Raw genomic sequence first — 23817 nt, forward strand, 5'->3', positions numbered from 1 at the left:
CATATTTATGTTTCTTTGTCATTTTGTCTTGAAAAGTGAAAATTGAAAATAACCTTTCGAATGTACATATGTACAAGACCATATTACAATTAAAATGCAAAATTAATTCTGTAATTGGTAACTGTATTAAAGAAATATTATACCATAAATATTTACTCTAGCATGATGATGATATATATACCTGTATTGAAATAAAAATTTATTTATAAATATTTCAAAAAAGTATGAATAAATGCCAACTTTTTTCAGAGCACAATTCTATTCAAAAGGAGGTGTTAAAAGATAGCAAACATCAAAATTTTTAGGTCTTCTCTATAAAAAAGAATATCCAAACTGGGTGAACTCGTTATTCAAAAAACCACAACCCGAAAAGTCGAAAATTACAAAGTCAATAATTTATTCACACGAAAAAATTATTGCAGAAAGACATCATGAGCTTATGCATGTATGTATGTATTTATTCGTCTATTAAAAGCAAAAACACAGGAGTTAGTAAATATCAACATTAAAGAGACACAAGACCATACTATTCTAAAACACATGAACGTGTAACTCTTTTTCAAGTATCAGACTTTTTAATTGAGCCCATGGCACAGTAGTCTACACACAAAAAATAATTCGCAGGTTGCTGTTAACTACATCAATCTGTCAATTTTACCGTACTGGTATAAAAAAAAGACTACCGGTACTGTGATTGCCGTACGGTAGGCCTATATTCAGATATTGGGATAATTGTCAAACTTTTAGTTTTAGTTTGTCAAACTTTTAACTACAGAACAACTGACACCTGAGCTGTCATTTTGTCCTGAATCAGTGAGAGGGTTTAATTCAGTTAACACTACAGGTACCGGTACCGTGCTTGTGTCTGTTTGTAGTACCGGTACCGGTACCGTAACATACCGGTATCGGTACCGTCACCGTACTCACCGTCGATTATTAATCAGCACATCTTCCTGTCTTCACAACAATGCTTGTAGTATTCAATTGAAAATTCGAAAGCCAACAGCTCAACCTTGTAGGCTACACGACTATTAGATCCTGAGGTCTGTATATCCTGAAACCAGATAAACAAACCACCTCAATGCACAAATACGGAAATGGTTTGTGTTTAGATTTGAGCGAACAAAGCCCGATATCTGCCGAATCATTGTATGTCACGTGACCAATTTAGCAATATCGGATAGGATAGGATTTATATAATTTATTCCGGAGGTAACAACTGACAACCGATAAGCCGGCTTGGCGAACCACGATTTCTCGTCCGGTTTAACTGTATTGAAAAGTGTATCGCTATTTAACATCTGTCTACTGAACATATCATTTACCGATTTTGCATTTATCGATTTATCATATTTATTTGCATCATTTAACATGCTACGATAGACATTTCTCGTAAAAATCAAACGTATTAATCGAGTGTTACGTCAGAGCAATGACATTAAACTTACGCCTTCCGTAATTTCTTCTATAGTACTAACAAAAGTTGATGAACCAAATATAACACAGGTGCAGTGAGTTACCCGTAATCCTCATTTTCCAAAGCTGTTTTAAGTATGTCTGGCGTGTTTTGTGCCTTTTTACAAATAAGATCGCTTATGCAATCTTACGCTGGGAAGTTTTAGTTTTTTTCCTCAAGCCCTGCAGGATGTGGGGGCCATACACAACTCTACCGGAGGGTCAAATGTCTTTGCATGCCTCCATAGGTTGTTTTTCTATTGCAAACATTTAAGGAGTACTCTAATTATATTTCTTGGAATCACACTGTCACTGATATGTCGCCAGACTTCTGATATCTCCCCTTCTGCTATAGTTGTCCTGTGAATAAATAATAGGAAATTAAGATTAGACGAATAGTTGAAAGTTTTGCTTCATGTCGGCTTAATTTCTTGATTGATATACTTACTATTTCCGCTATTACCTCTTGTGCTGCAGGAGTCTCACAATGCTTAGACAGGTTTGTCCACAACTTTCACATATGAAGAAAGAGAGGAGATTTATTAATTTTCGTTAAGAATAAATAAAGCAGTCTATATGGTTTAGAATGGAAAAGCTAATAAATTCAATATCTCATATTTTACTGAATTTGGTATATAAACCAACTAATAAAAGGGTTTAGTCAGAAAATTACAAGCATTCGCGGCTCCAAATACTTGAGAGATCAGACTATACAAGATAGACCGGTATGAGTGAAATGTTAGGTGAACTTGTTAACACTTTGATTCAATACGCAAATATAAGTGAATGCGCAATAGTATATTACAATGAGCAGCAATCAACAATGAGTAAATATCCTCACTGATTAAAAGAATCTAACTGGAGGTGCAGGAACTATTTGAAACCATAAGGAGTAAGTAAATATGTAATTTCGGCAAATGGGCAACTACGTACCGTACTGAATTAATAACTTCGTAGTCTTTGACAAAGGCTGTCTTTCCCACATGTACTTAACAGTGCGATGCCCGGGTGTGATATACCACAATAGTATTTACCTTACCTTTTTCCGATTTCTTTTTACCTTAACTTTCCAAAATATCATTAAAATCGACAACAGCTGTCGAAGCAGGCACGAACACCATTCGTGCTACGCCTTGAAAGCAGCACACATCCGCTCGTTTTCGTCTCGTCAAGTATGTGCATTGGAGCGTGCTATCCAATACGATCTTCGGACAAAAATGCCGGAGTTGCGCATCATGACAACATAATAGGCAACTCTGACGTCACTCCATAAGACTACAGGCGAAAGATTGTATTTCATGATACGCTCCAATGCACATATTTCTCGTCGCCTTTCGCGTCCGTTTTCCGCTCGCTTTTGCTACTCGGCGTCTTTTTTACGTGTAGTACCTGCCTTTTTGCGCCTGTAACGAAACAAAATAATCTCTATATCTAAGAAGTTTTGCTCACTTGGAAAGCTGGAATGGCAGGCAAGCTGTAAAGAGCAATTTTGGACATCATAGACTTTTTTTTTATCAGTGAAGATTACAAACGCGATAGCGGAAAGATTTGTGTGGAACATTTTGCAGATAATGACAAAGTTCAAAGTTAGTAATTTTAATGTTTGCGCTTAATCATTGAAATTTCATTTAAAGAGGGTGTCATACAAAACTGTGCTGTGATACAATTCCATAACACAAAGTCTGCACCTATCGAACTTGCTTTTGTAGTTGAATTTATTAGACATATTACATATTCAGTTAATCGTAGGTAACATTGCTGGTACATAATGCATCGTAGATAGGTTTGTTTAAATTTAGGAATTTAGTTCATAGCCCACTAATTAATATTATCTTCTATGCAGGAGGTTGCAGAGCTGAATTCAACTTGCAGCCTTACCGATCACCTGACGATGCTCATTTAGTTTGGCTCGAGCAAGTCTTCTTGAAATGCTTGTGTGGATGGAAAGTGGAAACTACCTATAATTTTTGCCTTTCTCCGATTTTGGACAAATTTATTCTGAGGCATTTCGCATAAAATTCTTATTGATTGTTGGCTGTTTATAATTCCTATTGATTGTGAATTCTGATTATAACAAAGAGTTAAAAAAAATTTTACCTAATTTACTGGCACCTTTTTCTTGTCAATACTCCAAGCTGAGGTAATAAACAAGACATACATTTATGTCATCTGGAAGCAAAATATGCACACTAATTAATAGTTTGGCACATTGAGATAATACATCATGACAGAAAATACAAGTTAAAGATATGTATGACCATCACATGGTAATTAAAATTATAAAAAATTAATAGGGGCTGTGGAGTATGAAAAGTTCAAGACAAAGAAAGGAACAAATGTTCATAGCTCATGAACTCTCAATTTTGCCTCCATTGCTTTGTGAAGGCCAATATATTTCGAGTGGCTGAATTGGTTTACCTTTATGATAGCAACGATTTTGTATTTAATATAGCAAGATTATGATTATTTCAATTTAATTGAAGTGATATTATTTCCCAAAGCAATGCTTGAATCGTCTAGAATAGATCAGTGGTTCAAACTCATGGGTTTTCGAGAGCCGCATTGCGATTTGGAAATTGTAAAAAGGGCCGCAAACAGTTTTTGATAATGTATACTTGAAAGATATTTTTAAGATAGTTTTAGTTTGTGACATATATTGTGATGCAACTAAACAGTTGGATTAAGTTTTATTATTTTCTTCAATTTCAAATGCAATTACATATTGATATTTGCATTCCACTATTATTGCAACATTTGCAAGTTACTGTAATTATTATAAAAAATCATAAAATGTCACAAGCATAGTAAGGCCAGGCTGAAATGATTTTATAGTACCAACTCTAAATAACGAGGCCACATGATCATGGGTTAATCTGGATCTTTGCAAATGTTTAATTATTCCAGTAATGCAAAAAAAGTTACTTTCATCATTTCATGTATAGATCAGTAAAAAAAAAATGACAGATTTTTTCGACAAGACATTTCGCACCACATTGCGTGGCATAGGATTGCTTGAATTATTATTGATATAGATTTTTAGTAACCAAGTCGTTGTATAATTATATTAATATACAAACACATGGAAATTTTCTGTTCGAAGTTGGTCTTCGAATTTGTCATATTGACTGCTGAGCTTATTGTGTTTTTTCATTGTATTGATGGAAATATGACAAATTAAACAATGTGCTTCAAAATTTTGTGGAAAGCAGAAATATTGCAACTCCCATTTTCTTCGAAAATGCCACTTTCTTCATGTACTTTGCGTTTGATTTAATCACTCAAGTGTTTTATTCAAGTATTCTTTTGCTAGCTTGATGTGTATTCTTAATTGGGTCAAAATGTGGACAAAAAAAATTAATATTCCAAAACTACTTTCAGTAAATTGTTTTCTGTGTGGATAATCAATCTCACTTTAAAAGGTTTGAAAAATCTATTACATTTAGATAAAAAAAAAACTTCCAAAATACTATTACAATTATTGTTAAGCGTTCGAGGGCCGCACTGGAAGTTCTCTGGGGACGCGAGTTTGAGATCCCTGGTCTAGATTGAAGTTGTCCAAAAAATATATGATAGTATTTTATCATGAATGATGATTATACGCCTTCCGTAATTTCTTCTATAGTACTAACAAAAGTTGATGAACCAAATATAACACAGGTGCAGTGAGTTACCCGTAATCCTCATTTTCCAAAGCTGTTTTAAGTATGTCTGGCGTGTTTTGTGCCTTTATACAAATAAGACCGCTTATGCAATCTTACGCTGGGAAGTTTTAGTTTTTTTCCACAAGCCCTGCAGGATGTGGGGGCCATACACAACTCTACCGGAGGGTCAAATGTCTTTGCATGCCTCCATAGGTTGTTTTTCTATTGCAAACATTTAAGGAGTACTCTAATTATATTTCTTGGAATCACACTGTCACTGATATGTCGCCAGACTTCTGATATCTCCCCTTCTGCTATAGTTGTCCTGTGAATAAATAATAGGAAATTAAGATCAGACGAATAGTTGAAAGTTTTGCTTCATGTCGGCTTAATTTCTTGATTGATATACCCACTATTTCTGCTATTACCTCTTGTGCTGCAGGAGTCTCACAATGCTTAGACAGGTTTGTCCACAACTTTCACATATGAAGAAAGAGAGGAGATTTTTCCTTTTTTTTCCGTCAGACCGCCGTCGGGTGCGGACGTGGTATTACACGGTGGAGTACTGGAGTAAAAAATATTTGGACTAAAACTTGGAAAACCGGACAAACAGGATTGAATACAGACTAGCTTTTATCTATGGAGCTGCTTTGATAAGAATTGCGTTGATCACTTATTCACTTGTAACAAGTGATTGAATCTAAGGGACTTCGAGGAAACAGAAATAATCGACTTAGCTGCCGACACTGGATTGATCAGTAAATTCATGCGAGAGAAACAATTCATAGGAACAATCGATGTTCAACACAATAAGATGGAAGCTCCGGAATGTTGGACGTTGCAAAGAATAAAAACATTTACTCCAATTTCTACGAATTTGAACCAAAGCAACGCCCGAAACTAGTTTTCGTGTTTTTATGTTTGTTGTTTATTTTTTACTTTTGTTTGTTTACAAAAAACAGCAGCTAATCAATTAATTGGTATTCGCATTTCGGCACAGGCACCATCACATAACTTCTAAATGTTTTTGTATTCTTCACGACTTTCACTCATCAAAATTATTTACAACATTACAAGTAAGCTTTGCCCGGGAAATTTATTTTCTCGTGATCATGTACTCTGTTCATTAATTTATTCTAGTATGATTGTCTTGGTGTGTTTCACGTGTGTGAATGTGGGTGAATGGGCACAATCGCTGGTTACAGCGTTCGTTATAAACCTTTATATAGGTTTTGCCCGTTTTCCCGATCTTTCAGTTGACCTTGTCTGTGTTCTTTTTATTTGTGTTGTAGACGAAAGATCGAAATAAAATTGTATTGTATTGTATTGTATTGTATTTATTAATTTTCGTTTAGAATAAATAAAGCAGTCTATATGGTTTAGAATGGAAAAGCTAATAAATCCAATATCTCATATTTTACTGAATTTGGTATATAAACCAACTAATAAAAGGGTTTAGTCAGAAAATTACAAGCATTCGCGGCTCCAAATACTTGAGAGATCAGACTATACAAGATAGACCGGTATGAGTGAAATGTTAGGTGAACTTGTTAACACTTTGATTCAATACGCAAATATAAGTGAATGCGCAATAGTATATTACAATGAGCAGCAATCAACAATGAGTAAATATCCTCACTGATTAAAAGAATCTAACTGGAGGTGCAGGAACTATTTGAAACCATAAGGAGTAAGTAAATATGTAATTTCGGCAAATGGGCAACTACGTACCGTACTGAATTAATAACTTCGTAGTCTTTGACAAAGGCTGTCTTTCCCACATGTACTTAACAGTGCGATGCCCGGGTGTGATATACCACAATAGTATTTACCTTACCTTTTTCCGATTTCTTTTTACCTTAACTTTCCAAAATATCATTAAAATCGACAACAACTGTCGAGACAGGCACGAACACCATTCGTGCTACGCCTTGAAAGCAGCACACATCCGCTCGTTTTCGTCTCGTCAAGTATGTGCATTGGAGCGTGCTATCCAATACGATCTTCGGACAAAAATGCCGGAGTTGCGCATCATGTTGTTTAATGTCATTGGTCAGAGCGCTCCAAGAATTTTATGACTATAGGTTACTGTGTTTTCCCCTTTTTCCTACAATTTTAGCTTCAGCTCTGACAGCATATTTGCAACATATACTGCATTAGTATTTTCGTTTTCCAAAATCAGAATAATTTTGTTGAAGAAGGCTACATGAGCTTGCCAAGGTCATACTTTAAGTACAGTTTTTACACTGGATCGTCGAAACATTTTTGTATAAAAATAGGACATTCTTTTTGAGAAATGAAATAACTTTTTAGACCTTCAAACTTTTCCGTAATCCTCTGCAGAGCAGGTAGGGGGAGAGGAGAGAAGCCATGTGCTGCCATGCTGCAATAGCCGTTGATGCTCGATATCAACAGTCGGGAAATGATTTCAGCTCTGTCAATCGAACGGTGTAAATGTAAAAAATATTTGCAAACGGTCAAGTATCTACGGCATGTTGGATGCCGTTACGGGCCACGCACATCATATCGCCAGATTGGTACTGTAATGATTATTATGCTGTCTTCTGTTATTGTTGTGGGCGCGTTCTTGATTACGTGATCTGTAGTTGTGTGAATTTGTTTACGACAATACATTCGAGTCTCGGCTTCTTTTGGAGTAACGTGTGTTTTCTGTCCTCGCTTGTACATCACTAGACAGAGGAGTTTAGTTATTTAATGGTGGCATGCGTTGAAAACGAAATTCACGTTATCACTTCAGGACTGAAATGGCTTCACCTAAAGTTCCCAAACAATGGCAGCTTAGCAAGTTCGAGACTATTAACTCGTTCAAATCGTGGCGCCAGAACAGCTATATATTCTTGCAATAGACAACAACTTTAGTCAATTGCTCACTGTCGGATTCACCTGGGGGAAGAAAACCAAATCTTCACCGGCAATATTTCTTTTTAAGTTTAGTTTTAGTTTGAAGAAAACAATATTTGTCCCTCGTTTTCTCACGCCTTCGAAGTTTACAACTGCAACTGGACAAGCTTTAAATTATTTTGTTCTATGTATAAAAACTTTTAAAACGTTGGCAATGAACAGCCTTGCCATGCAAAAGACTAGTAAGTCATCAAATCCACGTCACCCCTGCGGAGTTCAGGAGCAGATCACTTTGTAGCAAATGTGGAATATAACTATGAATTTTATTGGTGTTTAACCCCTTTATTTGAGACGTAAGTGTACATAACGATCGTTTTGATATTTTTGGACACGTGAGTGGACCTATGGATCGTTTTCATATTTTAGACAAACTTGTTCTTGTTGGTCTTCTCCTTCTTCGTATCGTTTGGAAAAAATCGCTTTTCTTCTTGATTGTTGAAATTTTCAGTGAGTAAAGATTATATTTTTTGCTAGAAGGCTATTACTTCTATTTATCGTTTTTTGTGTGCTATGACACCATTAAAATTTGCCACGTGTTCATAAATTTGAGCGTAACTCTCTTGTTGTCGTTGTTATTATGCTCGTTCTTGATCTTTGACACGGTATTGAAAAGTCGCTTTTCTCTTCGATTACTGGACCAATTGCTTCGAAATTTTCAGTGGTGTAAGATAGAATTTTCTTCTAAAAGGCCATTACTTTTATTTTCTTTCAAATTTTCTGGGAATAGTTTTAATTTTTAAAACTGGGAGATTTAATTTTTATTTTTCAATCATGGGAACACCATTTTTAATCCGCCAAGCGTGACTGCCGACTCTGAAAATGTTTGCTCAAGAAACTCGGAAGATTTTTGAGATTACCGGTACGCGTAATGTTGTGGATTACTGTTTCTCTTGGAGTCCATATATTTGTAGACTGCGGTATTTACTGTTATGATACCGTGGTAACTCGAATCAGTTGGTATTTCAATTGAAGTTGAAACAGAATTGCGGAAGAAACTGAAAAATCCGTGTACCTGTAAAAGTGCCGCTTTGCCGAGAAGAAGTAAGTATAAAAGTCAAACAGTCTCTCATAAGCGGGGCTTGCAGTCACAGTTATAATTAATGACCTTTAATATGGGGGCCTTTTTAAATAGGTGAACTGTGTTGTACTGGGTACCGGTACTAGTAAGTCAGTTACCATAGCCATGAAGCTGTTTCGCAGTTCAGTTTCGTGCAGGATACCCTATCCTGTGGTTTTCGGTGAAGGGATGATAATATATTTCGTTTTATTCTAGGTTTCCGTATATTTGAGCATAGCTCTCTTGTATTAATAACATGTTGAATTCAACGAAAATAGGTGATGTTTGCACATTCCACGGTGGTGATTTATCGTATCGAAGGCTTCACTCTTTATGAAGAACTTCGTGTTTCATAAACAAGTTTCCGTAGATTAATTTTCATACTATGTTCTATGTAGGTTTTTAATGGAAAATATCCCCCGTCACAAATTGCAGAAACACATTTAAATAAATACAGTTTTTAATAATCACATTACCAGAAATGTATAGAAATATTGAATATTATCAAAATTTACCAGAGTTCAAATTTTATCAATGTTGTTTATATTGAAGGCTAGGACACTAAAAAACTATATAAACACACAAATTAGACTATAAAATCCCCAAATGTGAAATATTTAAACATGAATAGAATCTTTGAATCATGTCTGGAGCAGCAGAAGTGACTACGAAGTTTCTGCATATATAACACTGAAGAACGACGTTACCACTATACGCATTAATATATATATATTCCAGATTAGGCAATAAAACATGCTTTCAATAACAATAACCTTTTATTAGATTGTGAAATGGTGGCCCTCACGCGGCGCCTCGTGTACCACGATCTATTTAATAATCATGTTTTGCATTAATCCGAATTAATGATAGCAGTTTTGTAGTTGACCAATAAAATTACTGATATACACTTTTTACAAAAACATTAAAATAAAAAAAATAACAAAACAAAAATGAAAAGCAAGGCAATATTCCCAACAAGTCCCTATTTCTATTTAAAATTAATGCTATCGTTAATAATTTATTTAATTAATATATTACTTTGTGAATATTATATTTTAGGTCTTTAATATTAACAAATTGAAATTAGATCCTAAAATGGTAAGACCACACAATGTCCAAACACCTTCTGACTAAATAGCCTACCACAGGGCTACTCAACTATTTTTATCGAAGGTCCGCAAACAAAACTTCAAAATTATTTGGGTCCGGTCATTCCATAAATGATATTTCGTCATTCTTAATTAAACGAGCACTTCATCGACCGACTAATGATTAGTAGCAAATTAAAATTGTTCATTATGGGGTTATTGTTCTTTTCGTATATGTTCAAAACTATGAAAGTCATTTTATAATAGGAAATTCAAAAAGTGGGGCTAATGATCCAAAATAAATAATTAGGTGCGGTCCAAATCCAATACTCGAAAGGTCCGGATTCGGACCGCGGTCCGCCAGTTGAGTAGCCCTGGCCTACCATATACTGTTTTGGCTTACTCATTCGTTAAATATGAATTCGTGTTTATTGATCGCACGCAAAAAATTCTAATGCATGTTGTAGTTATCTATGATCTTCAATGACTCCACTGTGTTTTGCTTCAAATATGACAAAATTTTTTTTGGTCATTTCGGTGTTTGAGATATGAAGTTCTATTGATTCTGTTGCATCGAAGAACATTACGTTGCTGTATATATCATATCCTGAATGTGAATTTTTTCCCAACTTCCTAATTTTTTTTATAATGAAATCTCCGATTTGAATGGTTTAATATAGTGTTTGATTGAGCTACGTTTATATTATATTTCATTTTTATTATACATATAAATGTGATTAAAATGAAAAAAAATTGATATGGGTGATCAGGAAATACATTTTTTCTCGAACATATAAAATAGGAACTTTCCCATCATCCGGATAATTCTTCAAATGTATTGGATAATTCTATTCTGCAATAATTCTAACTTGTCCTAAAAAATCGGAAACTCTCGAATCATTCCGAGCATTTTGAAATTTACAAACTATGGGAAAGCGAAGCATATTTCACAATAAAACGCTATATATTCAGAATAGGCATAATAGTCCCTTATGCATACACTTAACTTTACACCATTTTTCTAACCTCATACTCTGGAACCAAGTTACCTATATCTGAATCAAATTCATACAACCCCCTTTTATAGGTAGTGAACTCTTAATTTGGGGCAGATAAATCTGCTGATAACGAGCCCATATTAGTCAAACTGAGTGGATTGCTTTGAAATATTAGGTCGGGGCATCACTGAAGTCACTTCATCGGTACTAGATTATTCTTGTTTAATTGCGGCAAAGACACGTCTATTGCCAGTCAACTCCTGGCCGTGAGAATAGCTAGCCAAGGAATAATTCCAAGGACATGAACATAATGGTGGAGCAGTGCAATTGGGTAAGTGCACTAACGAGTGATGTCAGGGGGATTTCGATTTTCTCACATTCAGACACTAATTTGAAATTAAGGAAGTTGATGAAACGGCTAAATTACATGTCGAACCACGGGCCCATGGCCTCTCGCGCAATTAACAGTCCCGGTCGGGTATAGTAATAGCCACCAAATTTTTGATAGTTCTTAAGGATAGTTCCGAACTGCATTTCGATCAAACTAGCTAATCCCACACCCGGCGCGGCTGTTTAAAGCCGGCGAGAGGCCAAGGTTCGTCAAATGAATTCACCGTTTACCGGAATTCTTTTATTCCAGCATAAAAAACCTAAATGTGGAAAACATAAATCTCTCAACATCACTGAGTGGTTTACGTAATTTCTCGCAACTGCTCCACAATTTACACTCACGCGTCTGAAACGATTATCAGCTAAATATTCCCAAATCAGGAATGGACTGGTACCGCGGAATAAACAAGATCATTCCAGTAGAGAACACCCATTCAAAATATACAGCAATCATTCTAGCACGTTTATACTGGATTTTGTCAGAATGCCAAAAATTAAGATTAAGCTTCCACGCTGGCCAGTTTTTGAAAATCGTTTTAAATTCTAATAATATTATCTAAAGTAAGACAAATCTCTGAACGAAAGGGAGACTTTGCTAGGTAGCCTATAAGCAAAGCATAATCTAACTAAAACTACAAAAAATGTACTTTATGCGCTGGTGACGCTTTTTTAATAATGCCTCAAGTTAAGAATTGATTTATTACCTCGTAGAACATGTCTTAAAATAGCAAAGGGTACTCACTCTAAGAAAATATCAATCTGTGTTTGGACTGCATCACATATTCACGTTAAGATCGTTCAATAATGCAGTATGTTTTGCATTATTCGTTTGACGTTCAATTTTTATAACTTTTGCCAGTTTCTAATATAAAATGTTTTATTTTGTCACGACACAGGTATTTAATGGTCGCGGGTCATTATTACCTACTTAAATATATTTCTTCACTATAAAATTTGTACGGTATTTTTTCAGCGATACACTTATTTGAAATGTTCTAACTGTACAGAATCATAAACAACGCACATATGTGACGTGTAACTAATTCTGAAGCATAGTGATAGGTGAGGATCATAGATAACTCTGACCAAACAAGCCAAAAAATGTTGAGTTGTGTTGTCATACCATCTTTGCTAAACATTTTTTTATGTTAATATATCAAAATTTAAGGTAAATAAAGATATAACCGTGATTGAGAGCTAAACTAATACGTTTCATCAATTTCAAAAGAGAAATGGTGGGGCAGATGAGGTAAGCTTTTATAAAAAATGTACATAAAAAGTGGATTTTTAAACATATTAAAACGTTAGGATGTTGGGAATATTGCCTTACAAAAAATACAAAATATAACAAAATAAATTTTTAAAATAATCACGACTAGCACAATCAAAATACGACGTGCTGTCGTATACAATATCCTGGATTATTGCCGCTTTCTGTCCTTACTGGGAGGACCTAGAATTAAAAAAATATTTATTTCGATTTGTATCTATTTTATTTTATTAATAAAAGCCACCTATGCAATAATATGATTTACTGCTGGAGAGAAATTGCCTGAAAGAGTTCTTCAACGATTTCTATATTAGCATAAAGAAGTAAACCTTACATTTTCCAGTTGCCTTTCTCAGTAACTCTTCCTCTTCTTCGCGAGTAATAACCTGCATTTGAGATTTGAAAGCCACTGGTTTTCTTGTCTTACGAACAATGGTGTTGGAAGTTGGAAATGGAGCTGAAAACTCGGCAAAAGTTCCAGAGAATTCAGCTGAAAATAGATGTTATACTATTAAAAGAAATTAAATCACAACTTTTTAAAATAAAATCGATGTAGGCTACTTTAGCACATCTTCAATTGCCCAAATTATCACTACGGCAATAAATATTCGAAGAAAAAGGTATTCAGATTTGGAACTGACGTTTATAGTATTGTATGTATTGTTTACAAGAAATTTCTAACGAGTTAATGAATTCAACATAGTGAAACTTACGTTCTATCCTGGTGGCTGCGACAAATGGCTGTATGGTCTTTGAGATTTGAATCTTAAAAATTGAACAATAAATAAACTATTATATACTTGATATTCTAATTGTTCATTGAGATCTGTTACCTGTTACTTGTGCTCTAATTTTTGTCAATATTATGTTCAAAATATGCAAATTTCCAGAATATTTTTTATGAAAAACAGTTTTTTAAATGAAGAAGTTCAGCCTAGTTAGCAATAGTTAATATAATTTCAAACCATCAAAATGTCTTTGAAGGAGGTATTAATCTCTGAAAGAGTGCTACTCACTTGTAGCCTTAGAATGTAAATCTAATAATGATACAGTGTGAAAAAAGTGAAACAAAACAGTATTCAATTGGTTTACCATTTCGGATGGTGAAGGTAGAAGTGAAATCGGTTCTGGAACCTTTTTCTTGTATTTTTGAAGAATTGAAGTGATTTCACGCTTTAACAATAATTAAGTTAAGTCAAATTCGAGTGATAGTGAACCAGTATCCAAAAAACATCTAATGCTTTGAATGAAACAAGAGAAATATGCTTAAATATAGTGACACGAATATCGCATCAGTTCCGATACGGTTAGTCACAAGAACACTGTGTTTGCTAAAATGATTGACGGGCAAGTGGTGGTATGTAATAAAAATTGATCCCCTTCAACTAGAATTCAATAATGTTCTTGGGGAAATATCGGGTTCCATCATGATTTGAAAAAAAACTACTGTAATTGCCACTGGCTTCTATCTTCCATATACTGGCAATTTGATTTGGGCGAAGAAAGGCGATTTTTCAACAACAACAATAATCGTAACAACCAACAACAACAACAATTTTGTTAACTCCATAATACCCGAGGTATCTTTGCCCAATTCATTCCATTTTCATAGTCTACCTCAATTGTGCAATGGTATGTTCTTCAATCGAAAACAGCTACAAAAAAATTAAACCATTTCCTAAATCCTTCATACCTTCTCCTCTTCCTTTCTGCGAATGATATCCATCGTATCCAGAACCACAGACTGAGCAATTCCTCTGCACATTTTCTGCAAAAACATTATAACTTATCAATAAGTAAGCAAAAAATAAATCATAAACTAGACTTTGTTATAATTTTTTTAATACAAAAGTTAAAGTGGTATTTCAAATTGCAAAAATTAAAATTCATTTGCATAAATATCTGAAATGTAATTATTGCAAGAATTCAATACGAAAATGTGATTGCCATTATTTGTTTAAAGTAAACGGGTTAGAATTATAAAACAGAACCTCGGTACGATTCTTCTCTACTGACGCAGTGTATCCAGACAAAATATTCATCACATTGTCATCACCAACATTCTGAAAATTTGATATAAATAAATTTTTGCTCAAATCTAATTCAAGTATATAGGGGAGATTCAGTTTTGGGCCACCATTTTTTTTGTCTGTTTTCAATCAGAACCCTGAACATTTAATTCAACCGATACTCCCCGAAGCACACTTATAACTCTGCTATACAATTTCTGTTGGTTTGTAACGTGTAAGGGACATTTCCAATATATATATATATCTAACGTACCTCATCCTTCTCATGTGCCAGTTGAACAATTGCTCCACAGATTGCATTGAAAGCCATTTCACCTGCAATTTCTCTCTAAAAAGAAATTTGTATTTCTTTTGAGAGTAGAGAATAATATCGTAATAAAAGTTAGAAAGTTTTGTTCTGGAAGAAAACTTTTGCCAAATATCACATTAATTATGAATGGCAATATTGAATTCTTTTGCGCATTCCAAGTATTAATGCCTTCAACACCTCATAAATTCCAGCTGCCTAAATGCCGAACGTTTGATATATATACAGTGATATATACAGTGTAATCCTGTGTAAAAATGTTATTTAAATAATATCCGAATTATTTGTATTATACTCACCAATTCCATGGCAAGTCTCATTGACTGCAAAAATTCTTCTCTCTTACGCTTCTCTTCTTCCTGATAAATGAATAAATAAATAGATAAGGATGCTATTTAAAACGATTTAATATATATCAAACTACTAAATGTGTTCAGTGTGCGATTTTGTTTTCATATTTTTTGAATAAACATGGCCAAAAACACGTTGGTTAGTTCAATTGGTCTACTTCGGAGATATAATGCTCGTATTAAACTTACTTCCTTATTGATATTATCCTTCGCACTGCCAATAGCTTCCGCAACAAAGTCGTTGATATTCTGCCAAAGAAAATAAATAGAGATAGAAAACTTGTTCCAGCAAAAGCCCAGTATATTTCATTGAACTGACTCAATTTTAATCTACAACTAGAGTTACTAAATAAATTATAATCAAATGAAAAAGATTGGACGATATGATAAATACCTTCGCGATCGAAGATGCATCACTGCTGTTACCAGATTCTGCCTGTGTTGAAAAAAACAACTATTTTTAATAATTTATTCTATATTTATATATTGACTATAACGCATTAAATAGTTCATACTTTAGGATTGACGGTGCCTTTTGCAGAATCAATGACATCCGTAACGAAGTCGCTGAAATCCTGAAATGTGTATGTAGTAAATAAATTAAAATAAATAATAGTACAAAGATGTTTATCACAGTAATGATTAATATTTAGATATGAGCAAAGTAAGATAATATAAAATTCAATACCGCAGAAATCGAATCATCAAACGAATCGAAAAAATCATCATCATACGCTGCACTCTCATCTTCATTCTTCTCTGTGCTCTGTCACAAATATTAGTAGTGATAATAACAGGGTTTATTCGATCATATATGTTCCTATTTTCATGATGGAAATCCCAATCCCCTGGAGGCTCTTCTGCGTCTCATGAGTTCGAGATCGAGCAGTTTACAACCTTTATACTCAAGTATTTTAAAACATTCAATGCGTAAAATATAATCAGATTAATTTGCTTACAACAGACGATTTTTCATCTCCATCTCGACCACCCACTGGTTCATCATCAGCTGCAGACACCAACTTGCCACCTGAATCCGTAGACTATGAATAGAATCAAAATGTAATTATTGGGTTAATGCAATGTAATATATCTCTGTGATGACAAACCACAATTCAGTCACGGCTTAGTCAGAGTCAAGTACCAGCTTCAAATTCGAGTTCTAAGCCCCCCTCTCCTGTGGCAAGTCAAACCGTATCACTGCTATTTCGAGTCACAATTCAAATTAAAGTCAATGTAGATTTCATGAACAACAGTAAAATGGATAAATGTGAATCACATTGACACCTGAAAATACCATCTTAAGATTGACCCAACATTTTTTTAAACTCAAACAACTGAGATTTACTTATATAGCGTGGTTCGAAAATTTGGGCAAAATACTAAGGGTTGGAAATACGCTTACCGTAGCGATTCTTATTACCTTGCGCGGGCTCAAATCGCATGGGGCATAATCGTTTACATAATCGGCGTAACGTTGGGTGAGAATTGAATCACTTAGAATCAATGACTAGATTATCTTCAACACTGCTTACTAGAAACAAACTGTAATTTACTTTTGCAGGCAAGGGTGTGCGTGGGACGCAGGTTGTGCCACCACCCCCACTGTCACATGCATCGTTCATTGTTTTGTTTTCCACCTTCTCTGGTGAAGGTGTGCGTGGGGAACAGGTTGCTCCACCACCCCCACTGTCAAATGCATTGTTCATTGTTTTGTTTTTCATCTTATCCAGTTTGTCGCTCTTTGGGAAGCATGATGTAATAATCTGTTATAAGGATTATAGTTATAAACAATTCGATAGGATACAATACATAGATTATGTATCCTTAATTTGACAATGCATCCTTTTTTATATAAATATTAATAATAAAGTAATAAGTAAACCTTACTTCCATCATAGTTCTTAGAGACCTTCCATGCTTTTTGTCGCGGTTCTCCGCTCCTCTTATGTTAAGATTCATCTTCTTTTTTCTCTGTGAAAAACACATTACATTAACCTGATTGTAACTATAGACACGAACAATTATTTATGACAAGGTCTGTGTGTTTCCTAATTAATAAAATGAGTTCTGTTGCTACTATTCTCTCTTCCCGAAGGGGGTTGTACACTTGCAGCAGAGTAGTAGCATGTTTATAAAGAAGGAAGTTGTTCAACAGAGCATTGGCTGTCTAGTATTTCCTACTACTAACAGAAATTATGTATTGAGCCACAATCTCTGAAATACGAAGTCACATTAGTTGTGCCCACCACGCTAACAGGAGTTGAGTAGTATTGTACCTTCAGGCCGGAAAGAATTTTATTCAAAGTAGTTCTGACAGCTTCCTTGTTGATGTTATCTTTAACATATTTCTCTCCACAGTTTCTTCTCTTCTGTTTTCTATACCATCTTCCATTCCTCTATTAAAATAATTAGGAAAAGGGTGAAGATTTATTTTAAAAGAGACGAAGATAATATATAAATATTTAAGCTTTTTCTTATCTACAATGCAATCAATTAATATATGGTTAATGAATATAATATATCATACGTTCTCATTAGGCTCGAAATCACAACTCTGGTCCGATGACGAATCTTTGGTCTCATATCTGAAGAAACATGGCAAGCCCTGGGAATGTGAAGGTTAGGTTTGAAAATTTGCAAACGACCATATCGGATAATAAAACTGAGTATTGTAATATACCAAAAATAATAAACAAAACAGGCTAGATTCAGGCAAAAGAAACTATGGGTTCGGGATTTGGAATAAACGCTAAACAGCATCATCATCAATTTTTCATCTTGAACTTTGAAACGTCATAAAAACTTTAAAATAATAGCTAAATCCTCTAATCATAATCGACGAGTAACCCATTAGCGTCCATGCCAAAATATGCTTGGTTTTTGGTACAGCTTCATGAGGAATGATGAAATATAGTTTTCCTTACCACAGCATTGTTGGCTTTCTTCAGTCTCTTACCAAACCAAGTCACAAACGCAACGACGCATTGTACAGCGCTCAAGTACTGCATTTCTTCATCATCTGGTTTCTAAAATAAATGAAGATAATACCTCACCGAATAATCACCGAAGACGATGTCAATCACGACTATTGACCAATTTCGGTTGAACATAGTCATTTGTCGTGGTGGAGTAGTTACTCGACGGACCACCAGAAGTATGCGCAACCTGAACATAGTACGTGTGTACCGGTTAGGGTTCAGGTTGTGCGACATCTTGTTGCGCATACTTCTGGAGCACCGACTCGACTTTACACGGAACTCAAAGTTGCCCGTACTTGGCTCGAGACTTATAGCATTATGCATAGATTCACTATTGCTAAAAAATAATTGAAAAAAACTACCCAATACAACCAGCATTTAGCAGGAATATTATGATTCTTTATGTTTTTTAAAGAAAGTTCGATAGATCTCAACTAAAACGGTAAAATCGATTGGATAAAATTGTAGGAGATATGGAGGAACACCCTGACGGGCTATGGCTATTGCTAGTAATTTCGTTCGCTCTTCTTTTGCAGGCTTGAATTTCTTCCCGTAGATTTTTCAAAACAGTGACTGATTATTGCTTTAAATATAAAATACTGGTTCTGTGTTTAAAAAACAGAGTCGATGAGATATGTGGATAGATAATTTTTGGGATCTTTTTTTTCTAGGAACATAAGATTCATTTCTGCTTTTGATCACATTGCACGATCTGCGGTGAACTTACATATAATATGCAAAAAACAGACATCAATTTCTTATAATAGACAAATAACCTATATAATTTAATAAACTCCCACCCCTGGTTATCACGAAACTCCTTGTGACGAGATAGAGTTCAGCAAATCTCTGTATATTTTTCGCTAGAAAAAATCTGTCTGTCAACAATCGGCACAATACAGAAAAACGCGTTCAAAAATTAGTTAAGTAATTCACTCACTGTATCCAACTTTTTGCGATTTTTTCGACTCCGCTTTTTGGTACTACCGGTACGTGATATGCCATATCCCCCGTCATCATCTGGTGGGAAGACTCCCACTTTATTCCGGCGAAGTTTCATGGTACCCGACAGCGAATAGTAGCTCATTAACTGGTTTCTTTAGAATTACAATATTTGGGAAAACACATGCCTTATTACGTCATAATGAGCGTACGCCATAATGGGCAATGTTCAACTTGTCAGCTACAAGTAGGTTACACGGCTATTTTCTATAAAATGAAAGAACCAGATCTATCGTCTTGTTGATTTCCAGTGAAAATTGATGAAAGTTGAGTTCCACATGGAAAAGATGTATTGCAGGGCAAGATCTTCAGCTTGAAATCCTCATGCGCGCGCACCAGTAACTCAGCCATTGCGCCATTTGCCTACCAATACTTTACTTCAAAGCAGAGGTTGGCGCCTAAGATTTTCGCGCAAATGTACTGCTTTGGTCTCGGAAATGACTTGACCGTTATTGCGAAATTATCATCGACAATCACCCAGTCTGAATTAACCCTCTTTTTCCGCTGGTTACAATCGACTTTTTGTACCATTTTATAATATGTAATGACTAGTTAACCAAACGTGCCATGAACACCCCCAATATCTCTTTGAAAAGCCTATTTTCGCGTCTTCCTACTAAAACGCGCCCAGATGACGTTTCCGCAAACTGTTCGACCTTACGCCGGTAAGAAGAGAGAAATTTCAAAAAATTTTGAGAGAACGTTTCACACTCTCATCGCTCCGATGAACACGTGTTACAAAGAAACAAGATTTAAGCGCTCTGCTCAAAGAGCATTACGTCACCATTGCAGAAAAACCAGACTCAGCTTCGCAAGCGAAGCGAAACGCGAAATATTCAATGATATGTAAGAGCATGTTCACGATAGTTGTCTGGAATCTTTGTTTGTTTATTATGTGCGCGAAATTGTTTCCCGCTCGATCAAATGACTTATCTTTGAAGTAATGACAAATACTTTCGTGTATCTCTAAGCTTTGAAATACCTACACAAATAAAATTCACCTAGTAGTAGAATAAAAAATTTACAAAAAAAAAAATTTTGACGGATCAAGCACGGATCGTAGTTGGAAGCCAAAAATGATTTTAGTTAGTGCGGGAATACTTCACAAAACATGAACATAAACGTAAAATAGTCCGAAAATAACTATTATTGTCATATTATGACCAAGGATGGTAGTACGAATATATATATCATTAGGAAAAAGAGAGTTAACACAAGCAACTACGCTAAAGCATAAGAGTGTTTATTGTAATACTTCAAAATGAATGAGGATTACCACACATTGGATCAGAATCAAGCTCTGTCTAAGAAACTACACAAAAGCACGATGCCATCTATTCACACATTCTGTCATAGACATGGTACGTACAGGCAATTATAAAAAGGTATCAGGTATACACTATACCAGAGTTTCCCAAACTTTTTCGGCCGCGGAACACTTACACTTTTTATCTCGCCTCGCGGAACACCAAAAGATGAAAGGGTAAAATTGATAAAAAAAAAACAGTGCAATGTAGCGGTTCCCAATAGGTTCGTCGTGGCGAGTTGAAACTGACAGAATTGTGTTAGACATACCTAAAATATGATTGAATATTTTACATATTTCATTTTTCATAAATGTTTTATTGCTTCTCAATTTGAATGCTGTGTATATAAATCAACAAATTTTTTTTCCCCTTCTACGTCGTTTACTTTTCATTACGCAGTGTTTGCCTCTAATGTTACGTCTAATGGAGATAGACGTACTTGCTGCAACTTCGCGAGCTGCAGTTTATTTATATGCTGAATCGAGTTCAGCGAACATGAGTAATTTTTTCAGCATTTCAAAGTAAAACCAGGCAGAGATGGCGGAAAAAGAGTTGACCATTTGTCTTCATTCATTATACCTACTTGTTTGCCTATCTATAGCAAAACCGAAAGGATTGATGCAAACTTGATAAAAAGCTAGGACGACAGTTAACGAAAATGCGTTGAAGACGTGTTCCGCGGTACACAGTTTGGGAAACGCTGCACTATACAGTCATGCATTCTACTTCAAATATTCTCTGTTGAGCACCCAATCAGCAGGCTTGCGGTGAATATACACACATTCGATCCGGAATCGCATTCCAAACTCTCGGGAGTCCGAACCGGAGTCGCTTCCTTAACTACGGAGTCGGAACCGGAGTCAAACTCTTGTTTTCAGGAGTATGGTGCCGGCACTTCAGTCGAACTTTTGAATTATCTGGAGTGCGGAGTCAGAATTTGAGACATAATGATGACAATTGAGATTAAAATTTCCCACAAAAGCATCAGGTTGACTAAGCATTCTCAACAGACTATAAGGGAAGGCAGGCTTGCATACACAAAGTTTTTGTTATGAATCATTTCCTGAAATTGGAGTCAGAGTTTCTTGTAAATCCGGAGTCGGGAGACATTTCGCAAATATCTATCTGAAAGTTTGGACTTGAGGCAGGTGTGAATTTTCCCCGATTCCGCAGTTCGACAAAAATACCACACAAAAGTACGGTAGTATAAATTCACAACTTATCCCAGATGTAGGCTGTAGTTCAAAAACTAAAAAAATATGTTCCTTTACGTCGTCCTATAAAGGCCCTGTGCCTTACCTTGTAGCGGAGCGCATAAGTGTATATTCAAGTAAGATATACACACTATATTCTTGTCAGGTATACACTATACAGGCATGCATTCTACCTCAAATATTCTCTGTTGAGCACCCAATCAGCAGGCTTGCGGTGAATATACACACATTCGATCCGGAATCGCATTTCAAACTCTCGGAAGTCCGAACCGGAGTCGCTTCCTTAACTACGGAGTCGGAACCGGAGTTACACTCTGGTTTTCATGAGTATGGTGCCGGCACTTCAGTCGAACTTTTGAATTATCTGGAGTGCGGAGTCAGAATTTGAGACATAATGATGACAATTGAGATTAAAATTTCCGACAAAAGCATCAGGTTGACTAAGCATTCTCAACAGACTATAAGAAAAGGCAGGCTTGCATACACAAAGTTTTTGTTATAAATCATTTCCTGAAATTGGAGTCAGAGTCAAAGTTTCTTGTAAATCCGGAGTCGGGAGACATTTCGCAAATATCTGAAAGTTTGGACTTGAGGCAGGTGTAAATTTTCCCCGATTCCGCAGTTCGACAAAAATACCACACAAAAGTACGGTAGTATAAATTCACAACTTATCCGGGATGTAGGCTGTAGTTCAAAAACTAAAAAATATGTTCCTTTACGTCGTCCTATAAAGGCCCTGTGCCTTACCTTGTAGCGGAGCGCATAAGTGCATATTCAAGTAAAATCAATACAAAATACTTTCCACTAGTTGTTCATTCAAACCCATATTTATAGAAAACATATGAATGAACTCTAGTTTAACTTCGAATATATAGGGTGGTCCAAAAGTTGGTTGGTTAAAAGTTATTCAAATAAATAATCTAGTAACTGTTGAATACACACACATTTATAACTGGTAAAAGCACACTTCTATAATATTGTGCAGTTGTTTATACAGAGCCCAGTTAAGAGCGAATAAATGAGTGAGTTTTGGGAGAAGGATAATTGGCCCTATCTGCGTGTCCACTCACGTGTTATTGGGTTGACACGCGTTTAATTGCGTGCAACTCTAATCTGAATTTCTCATAAGTCATTAAGCACACAATGTATTGTAATAACAAATGCTCGTATATTGTAAAGTTGCACCATCGAATTGACCCAAATAACAGATAACAAAATACCCCTAAAACCCTAACGCAAGACGAGCGATAAAGACGAGCAATACTTGAGCAAGGAAACAATATCATTTATCTATCAACAATACATGATGAAAATATCAAAAGACTATCCTTTTGTACTCGCTACAGATTAAACTCCACATGCTTATTCGGATGCTCAAGTATAGGGACACAGAGAGTAGATAGACATAGAGTCTAGTGTCGAGCAAGTGCGTGGTTGAACCTCAAACTTTTCTACGCGTTACTTGAATTGCTCCACGAAAGATCGGCACCTGAGTTTTTTGCGTTATGTCTACGACTACGTGAAGGTGTACTCGAACATAGGATTAGCATCATCAATATTACATTTAGGTAGAACCTTATACATAACAAATATCAATATAAACATTTTTGTTCGCTAACCAATGCGGAAAAATACATGTAAAAAATCTAAATAAATGACATCACTCACTGTATCCAACTTTTTGCGGTTCCTTCGACTCCACTTTCTCGTACTACCGGTACGTGATACGCGAGGTCTTTCGCCATCGTCTTGTGGGACGACTCCCACTTTATTACGACGAAGCTTCATGGTATTTCACAGCGAAG

General features: G+C 35.4%; 1 protein-coding gene and 1 long non-coding RNA gene across 6 annotated transcripts; both read right to left on the bottom strand.

Moving 5' to 3' along the window:
* Positions 1-1759: 1759 nt before the first annotated feature.
* LOC144428123 (uncharacterized) lies at positions 1760-2599 on the bottom strand. Its single transcript, XR_013478108.1, has 3 exons — positions 2495-2599; positions 1919-1966; positions 1760-1815 (listed from the first exon to the last, which is right to left on the bottom strand). It is a non-coding gene; the product is annotated as an uncharacterized LOC144428123 (long non-coding RNA).
* Positions 2600-9458: 6859 nt separating this feature from the next.
* On the bottom strand, positions 9459-23817 carry LOC120338033 (uncharacterized). Of its 5 annotated transcripts, none has more exons than XM_039405954.2 (19): positions 23681-23817; positions 18436-18537; positions 18039-18116; positions 17788-17907; positions 17399-17482; positions 17065-17274; positions 16468-16551; positions 16197-16274; positions 16024-16083; positions 15903-15944; positions 15698-15757; positions 15458-15517; positions 15105-15179; positions 14813-14884; positions 14515-14589; positions 13914-13994; positions 13535-13586; positions 13156-13311; positions 9459-13004 (listed from the first exon to the last, which is right to left on the bottom strand). In XM_039405954.2, exons 1-19 carry the CDS (start codon positions 23798-23800, stop codon positions 12973-12975), a joined length of 1641 nt encoding a protein of 546 aa, XP_039261888.2. In that variant the 5' UTR covers positions 23801-23817; the 3' UTR covers positions 9459-12972. The 5 variants fall into 5 exon arrangements, with proteins under 5 accessions (XP_039261888.2, XP_039261887.2, XP_039261891.2 ...); XM_039405953.2 differs by lacking the exon at positions 23681-23817 and adding an exon at positions 19430-19861; XM_039405957.2 differs by lacking the exon at positions 23681-23817 and adding an exon at positions 18852-19380.

This window comes from Styela clava, chromosome 10 (genome assembly GCF_964204865.1).
Source record: "Styela clava chromosome 10, kaStyClav1.hap1.2, whole genome shotgun sequence".
Taxonomy (NCBI): domain Eukaryota; kingdom Metazoa; phylum Chordata; class Ascidiacea; order Stolidobranchia; family Styelidae; genus Styela; species Styela clava.